The sequence below is a fragment of the Solenopsis invicta genome, chromosome 3 (assembly GCF_016802725.1).
Source record: "Solenopsis invicta isolate M01_SB chromosome 3, UNIL_Sinv_3.0, whole genome shotgun sequence".
In the NCBI taxonomy this organism is placed as follows: domain Eukaryota; kingdom Metazoa; phylum Arthropoda; class Insecta; order Hymenoptera; family Formicidae; genus Solenopsis; species Solenopsis invicta.
Window position 1 is genome coordinate 11308379 of NC_052666.1, and position 7686 is coordinate 11316064.

General features: G+C 45.9%; 1 protein-coding gene across 1 annotated transcript; it reads right to left on the reverse strand.

The window, feature by feature from the left end:
* Nucleotides 1-5688: 5688 nt before the first annotated feature.
* On the reverse strand, nt 5689-7314 carry LOC113006248 (THAP domain-containing protein 3-like). The gene is made up of 4 exons (XM_039447402.1): nt 6699-7314; nt 6514-6636; nt 5970-6126; nt 5689-5881 (listed from the first exon to the last, which is right to left on the reverse strand). Exons 1-4 carry the CDS (start codon nt 6855-6857, stop codon nt 5820-5822), a joined length of 501 nt encoding a protein of 166 aa, XP_039303336.1. The 5' UTR covers nt 6858-7314; the 3' UTR covers nt 5689-5819.
* Between the last annotated feature and the right edge of the window lie 372 nt (nt 7315-7686).

A 7686-nucleotide genomic window follows, 5' to 3' on the forward strand; every position in this document is an offset into this window, starting at 1 on the left:
CTAAATGTTCCTCGAACGAGGACGTGACCATGACGATGTCGTCCAGATACGCGAACGCATGCGGTTCCATCTCCGGACCGATCAGCTTATCGAGGAGTCGCTGAAACGTCGCGGGCGCCCTCGTCAATCCGTACGGCATGCGAGTGAAGTGATACAACCCTTTACCCGGTACGCTAAACGCGGTAATCTCCCTACTCTCCTTTGCTAAAGGAATCTGAAAATACGCTTGGCTCAAATCGATCGTTGAGATGTAATGGGCGGGTCGCAACTTATCGAGAATACCGTTCATATTCGGTAGTGGATACGCGTCCTTCTTCGAAATACTGTTTATTTTCCGAAAGTCCAGGCAAAACCGATATTTGCCCGTGGCCTTCTTCACCATCACAATGGGATTCGACCACTCGCTAAACGACGGCTCTATTATTCCCGCTTCTAACATCTTGTTGACTTCCTCGCGTATCGCGTCCTGAACCTTCGGCGAAACTAAATAACACCTTTGTTTCACGGGCCGGTGTTGCCCCACGTCAATGCGATGTTCGGTAAGCTTAGTAACACCCGGATTTGCGACTTGTTTTGGTACGTTTTTTTCTAAAAATTCCTCTAGACGCCGCGCTTGATCCGGTGTTAACTCCGAAAGTCCGCCGCCGACCGGAACGCCGGCGATCGCGGACGTAAAATCTTTCCCGCCAAGCTCGAACGGATATTTACGATCAGGTTCGTCCGCAAAAGTCCATTCCACGGAAGTGAAATCGAGATTGATGCCAAAACCGCACAGGAAATCTACCCCTGCTACGCACGGGACGACCAGATCCGGCAAAAGACACACGGAGAGAGAATGACGCCTCCCCTCTAACTCCACCGTCACGTCGGCCTCCCCCGCGATCGCGGCAATCTGACCGTTTGCAGTTCGTATCCGCGAATCTCGATCGCGGAGCGTCGGAATGGCCAGCTGTCGTATTATCTGAATCCCGTCTTTCCCGAAAATCGTACGGCTCGACCCGGAGTCAACCAGCGCGAGGAGCGGATGTCCCCCCACGAGAACGCGGAAATATCGGAGGGGTGGGCGCCCCTCGATCGGAAACGTGCCGTACGAATGTTCGAAATGGCCTAGGTTATTTGGTGATCGGGCCTCTGCCGATTCTACTGGAGTCGCGCAGACCCGACCTAGCGACTCACCGGCTCGTTTCCCGCGCACGTGGCACACGACTTCACGGTCACGCCGGTTTTACCGCAACGGTAACAATACATCCGCCGGTTCTCGCCGCATTCGCGCGCAATGTGACCGATTTTATCGCAGTTCCAGCATTTAGCGGTACTGGTACGCGGGGGAGCGGTGGCGGGGTCTGCGGAGGCGGTACTCGTCGACGCGGCCGTCTGCGCGGCGGCGGTGGTGCTAGTTGGCTTCACCGATTTCTTACGCCCCCCGGGACTCACCGTCGCGACCCCCGCTGCGACGACCGCAGGCGCGCGCGCGGCCTTCTTCGGCGAGCGATAGGCTAATTCCGGAAAAAGAGATCGCTCCGGCGCGGGTGGAGCGCGATAACGGGTGGCAGCATCGTGGCTCACCTCAATTCGCGACGCCAGTAATTCCAACGACGCGAAACTTCTAAATTCGTCCCGGCGAATCGCTATCTGTAATCGCGGCAGCATATTCCGATGCGCGTAGTTTAATTGTTCTTCGAGAGTCCACGGCGGGCTTAATCGATCGAATAACGCCTGCATACATGTCAAATAATCGGCGACGGTCTCGTGCTCCCCCTGCGTACGACGGAGAATTTCGTCGCGCAACGCGAATTGAAAATCCGGATCGCCGAATCGCGCGCGCCATGCCACCACGAAGTCGTCCCACGATCGCCATTCTGCGCGTCGGTTGCGGAACCAATGTACCGCCGTCCCCGATAAAAAGAACGGCAGGCACCGGAAAAGATCGTCGTCCGAAACGGGCAGTAAGGCGCGACCCTCCTCAATACGCACTAAAAATGCTTCCGCGTCGCTACCGCGAGAGCCCGAGAACGCCAAATTCCATTTTCGTAAGATGTTAAAAATCTCGGTAACCGAATGCTGCGGCCCGCCGGGAGGTGGAGGCCGTCCTCCGCCCCCGCGCAGCGGCAGCATCTCACGACTCGAGGAAGCGCGCGCGGGAATCGCGTCGTCGTCCTCCCCCATGCGGAGGTTGCCCATCGCGAGATCACCCGGACTGTCCGGTCGCATCGGCGGAGAGGGCGGGGGTAGTCGTTGGATGGCCGGCATTTCGATAGCGTCGTGCAACGACGCGGTCTCGATCGGCTGTTCCATCTCGTAACGCAATAGGCGGTCGTGCAATGCCGCGAGATCCCCGCCGCTCAGCTGTCCACGACGCGCCAATTCCTCCCGCAAACGATCCTCCGATAGCTTGTAAATCCCCCCGTAACGCGATTTTCCCTCCGAAGTCGTCATAGCGCAAGAGTGTCACGAAACCGCACAACGCTACCGCGAACGAAAGAGACCCGCAAGGACGGGGCGACCGAAAGTCAAGGTACGGTTGCTCGCAACAATTCGCAAGGCTCAGAACGAATATTTTGACACGAATACCTTCCAAATTCCGCCAGCCCAAGCGCGAAAATTCTCAACAAGCTAGAACGGTGACGGCAATCACAAAGAGATACCCGAAAACGTAAACAACGTCGTCGCGCGAACGCGCACGCGAGTGCGAGAGAGACAGCCGCAAGGTCGACGCGCACACACAGCGCACGGCAACACGCGACGTCGCGCGAAACCGTTCACGCGGAAAACACGCGAAATTCCAGGATCACTCGAATTCTTAAGATCAGTACGCGAAAAATAACATGCACACTGCTGAAAGAAAAATGATTAGCAACAACAGAAATCACAATAATGAAATGCACCAGAGAAACATAAATCACACAGATAGGAAATAATTTCCACATGCAATAAATCCATACGAAAGCATGCAGAAGCCCTCTCGCTCTCAACGCCCGTAATTTCGATACTTGCAGAATTTCTACTTTCCAACGTCTCTGGGCCCCACGTTGGGCGCCAAATTTGCGACCGCACTCACGAGCGTGGTGCAACTGCGTTAATTGCTCGTGACGCTAGTTAGGCAGCCACGGTAATCGCGAAGTCGCTCATATCAAAAGCGCGAAGTTAGTCGATACGATTGGGCGCCAGGCACGAGCGAGCGTGCCACTCTTAGATCGGAACGTGACCGATCTCTCGATTCATACCGGAAAAGGAAACGCGAAAATACTCTACTTCGTCACGGGCAATAACGGGCTCTTTTAACCGGCAGATCAGCCACGGAATTGGCGGAGGGGGTGGTTCGCGACGGACGAGGAGACAGAGGAGAGCGAGGGAACTTAGAGACAACGCTTCAGTCCGATAGAAATGAACAATATATTTCCGATAGATCACGCTACCCACAAGGTTCTGCGACGGTGTTTCGCGACCCGGACGCGAGGGGAAAATATCACGCGGTCGTCGGTACGAGCTCACCGAACGGAGAGAGGCATAATTCCATTCCGAGCGGCGGCAGACAAACACCGTGCACTCTCGTCACTCTACACACGCACTCTCAATTCACGCAAAATGATGGCGATTCGGTACGAAGCAAGCGTTCGGAAGTACGCCGAACAAAACGGGCATCGCCCAACAGAAACGCATACATACTACAGACGACATACAAGAATGCATCACAATTAACGCGACTTGGCTGTGGTGTCGGCGACGCTCTCAATAAACGGAACCGAAAGGATCAAGACGCGACTTGGTCGGATGAGGCGCACGGCGGTTGAGCACGCGGACCGAACGCGAGCACTAGCGTGTTCCCGTTCCGGCGGAGGATTGTACGGCGAACGTGAACTCTAAAGACGACTCTCGCACGCGCGACTCATCCGGCCGGCGAAATCGGTGGCTTTACACTAGTTCGTTCGTCTCACCACGACGCTGGCCGGGCCCGAACTCGTCCTCGTGCGGGAATGTGACTTGGCCTCGAAAGCGGCTCCCGTCGTCTCGGCTCCTAATGTCGCACCGGTGACGATCCACAGCGAAGTGATCGATAGCGCGAGGAAATTCGGCAGGCGGCACGCAGGATCTCTCGCCCCCACGCACGGGGGTTCGTCGCGTCGCGCTATTGGTTCCGCCTGATAACGCGGTCCTCGCGACCCTCTAATCAGGCTGTCGCGCCGCGGCGCGCAATTCGAGGTAGGTCGGTGTCTTCGGGCAGCTTGCGACTCTTCCCGTGGTTTCCCCGAGGCCGGACGGCTATCCCTACGGACTCTTCGACGTCCGGTGCCTCCGCGCTCGGGACCACGTCCGGAACTTTCCCTCGCAGCTCCTCGTTCGGAGTCTCCTACGCGATGATCTGCGCGGAGTGTCGACATCTCCTACGCCGGACCTTTCCTCTTTGCGTCCTGCAATTTCAGCGGCTTTACTGTTGCGTACAGGCACGACGGTAAGAAGTAACATAATTAAATGAAGAGAGATCACCTGTCGTGCGCGCTACTGCGATCCTGCGCACGGTCCGGAAGGTCTCCAGTGGCGGCAGCCTCCTCCTTCTTCTAGTCTGCTCGTCGGGTGAGATCTTGTCGATACAAAAAAAAGGAATATGCGCTAGCCGCCGATCCGCCAAACGTCGCTAAAATTAACGGACGGACACACGCACACAAAACAAAAACGCGGAATTATAAGCGCACTCGCCGACACGTCCGTCTCCGAGCCGAGAGGACGTAAAGCCGCAGCGTGCGCTCCTCGTTCGGATCTTACGATCCTTGTGACAGACAGCCAAACGGGATGTCACGTCACAGTACATAAAGTCCAATGTTTTCAGCTTTTTGAATAATTTCAAGTACGATAGAGTGTAACAATGCTCCATCGTAACTATCAGGTGTTAAATAAAAAGCAATAATTTGTTTTCAACGTGAAAAAATACCAGCTAATACAAAAATTAAAGCATGCGTAGCATCCGCACTTTCTCCTATATAAAGCAAGAAACAGAAAGAGGAAAAATTATATAGAAAAAACCAAAAGAATCAAGGTTGTATAATAACTTAAATTAATTAAACAATTAAAAGTTAGATAAAGTTAACAAGCTAATAATTTTAACTTGATTTAGTCTAAAAGATTTACATTAAAAGTTAGACAAACAGAAAGTTTTTCTACCTTGAAAAGAATAAGATAAAAAAAAAAAGAAATTTTGAAACAACTTGAAATATAAGACAAGAATTAGTATAGTAGTTTTTAAAATTTGTCACAAAAAGAAGAGAAAAAACGTGGAGAAGTATTATTACCAGTACGTGTGCAAAAAGACGCAATTCCACAATATGACTGTGTTGCTGAGTCTAATTGTTCTCCCGGTGTAATGCTCATTTCGTCTAATGCAAGCATACAATCTCTTTCCCTACTATCTTTAAATAAAGCAACTTTGTCTTCTAACAATTTAAAAACATCGTTGGAAATCCCTTCTTCAAAGTTGATACCTTCCAATTTTCTTCGAAGTGTACGTTCGGACGGTAGAGGCATTTTTTCCTTCAGTAGTTGTTGATAACCGTTAGAACCGCAGGAAAACTTTAATCGGAGCGCTTTTTTAATAGTGTCGTTAGACCACATGTGGCGTCGTGTGGATCGACGCGTGAGAGCTTCTAGTTGGTCGTCATTGAATATCTTCTTTAATGCTGATTCCAAGCTTACGTGATGTTTTAAGTTGTTCTTCATTATAGTTAATCTCTTATTGTGTTTTTTTAACACATTATTAGATTTATTACTTTTCAAAATAATTTTGTTGGCTAAATCAAGTTTTTTATTTATTTCTCGTAGTTGTTCCTCTAAACATTTAACTTTATTAAATACATCGTTGTACTTTTTTCTGAAGTATAAGTAAAGTAATCTACAAAATAATACAATGTGTCATAAAAGTACAGTAATAATAAATAATAATAAATAACTTAATAATATATTATAAAACATAGTGTTACCATAAGAATTCGATCGTTCCGGTGAGTGAAAAGTAATTGATTCTTCCAAATTATTTGAAGTAACTGATCCAAGAGACTCATTATTTTTTTCCTCATTATTGTCTGTATGGAATGTTCCAAATATAAGTTGTGTTTGCAAAGATTTATTAGTTTGATCCTAAAAAGGTTTATTATATTCATGAAAATTTTATTTTGTCTTTAATAGTTAAAGTGTTGTAATTATTTAAATATATTAAATAATTAAATTTTAAGACTTTTACCAAGTAAAAATATTTATATTTACTTTATAAATAAGAATACAGATGTAATTAAGTTCAATGAAAATTGAAAATTCTATATTGATCGCAGCCTTCAAATCAGTACTATTTTTCATTAGTAGTGATAAGTTAGAATACACTTTTTACGTATTTATCAAATTGTTGCAATAAACTTTGTTTCAGAGAAATACTGATATTTATAATAAAATAATAACATTCTTTTACAAAGTACTGTGCATGCATTGCTCAATCTTTTTAACAAAGATACATTAAAAAAGAAAACTCACCGTTGTAGTAATATATGTTCCACTTTTTTCCCGAGGAGAAAAAATTGTAGGTATAGCGTTTAACTTCAATTTTTTCTTTCCGTCAACTCGTATTTTTTCCCACATTTCACTTGCAAAATGTTTCTATAAAAATTTTCGATATCAGTTTTTATTTTTATAACACAAAAAAAAACAAGTTAAATTACCTCACATACAGCTGAATTAATTTTTGGTTCCCAATTAGTTCTGCCTATATTAGAAATCCATAATTTCTTTTTTTCCGGATCACTTGGAAAGCGAGCCATGAAAATTTTGGAACCTTTTATGTTGCGATTACCGCATCCAAGTATGCAACAAGTTGGCATGTTTGGCCAAAAAAATACTTTAATGTTATTTTATCTATTTTTCATATTTATACACATTACAATATTTGAAAATAAATATTACTCGTTAATTAAACGAAAATGAAATCAATAGGCTCTATTTGAATAAATTCGAGAATTGTAAAGAAGAGCTTATGAGTCGCGACAGATGTCTTTGTCTCTGAACGACAAAGCACCTTCCTCAGATATAGATTATAAGATACTTAATTAGAATGGTGTTGCAAAATAGCAACTCAGTCAACTAAGACGTTCTAAATGCCCCAAAAAAACATAGTCGTTTTAAAGAATAACAATTAACAACATGATTGCAAACACTACTTGGATACAAAATATGTAATTCCACACAGAACTGTTAGAAGATTTAGACACTGAAGAGGACCGTTTGTACGAGATCGAAACGTTTGTTATTATGTCCTAATATATTCAAAGTACAGAAATTTATCTAACATATTTTTGACAACAACACCTATCGCGGTTCATTAGCTCTCTTTACAATTGTTGAATTCAGTCGTTAATGTTTTTATTATTAATAAATTGTTATTAATATTCTCATTACTTTAAAAAATAAGGTTAGAAAATAGTTATAGTAGTAGTTATCATAAACTGATCAAAATATTACCTTTTTAAGTTTTCAATCAAACAGTAAGGATCTTGTGTACCGTTACTCATCACACGTAACATTCAGTAACATTTACCAGTTACTGATATCAGAAAACAGCGAATAAATAAACGTGCGCACATCACCAAAGAGATTATTACTACACATCACACGCATGGTGGAAGAAATCATGATCACACGCATATATATATC

Excerpts from the sequence above, each read along its gene's own strand:
- LOC113006248 (XM_039447402.1), bottom strand. The coding sequence starts at position 6,857 with ATGCCAACTTGTTGCATACTTGGATGCGGTAATCGCAACATAAAAGGT. Across the intron at positions 6,637-6,698 it reads TTAATTCAGCTGTATGTGAG|AAACATTTTGCAAGTGAAAT; the intron begins GTAATTTAACTT and ends AAATTTTTATAG. Across the intron at positions 5,882-5,969 it reads GGAACGATCGAATTCTTATG|ATTACTTTACTTATACTTCA; the intron begins GTAACACTATGT and ends ATTATTTTGTAG.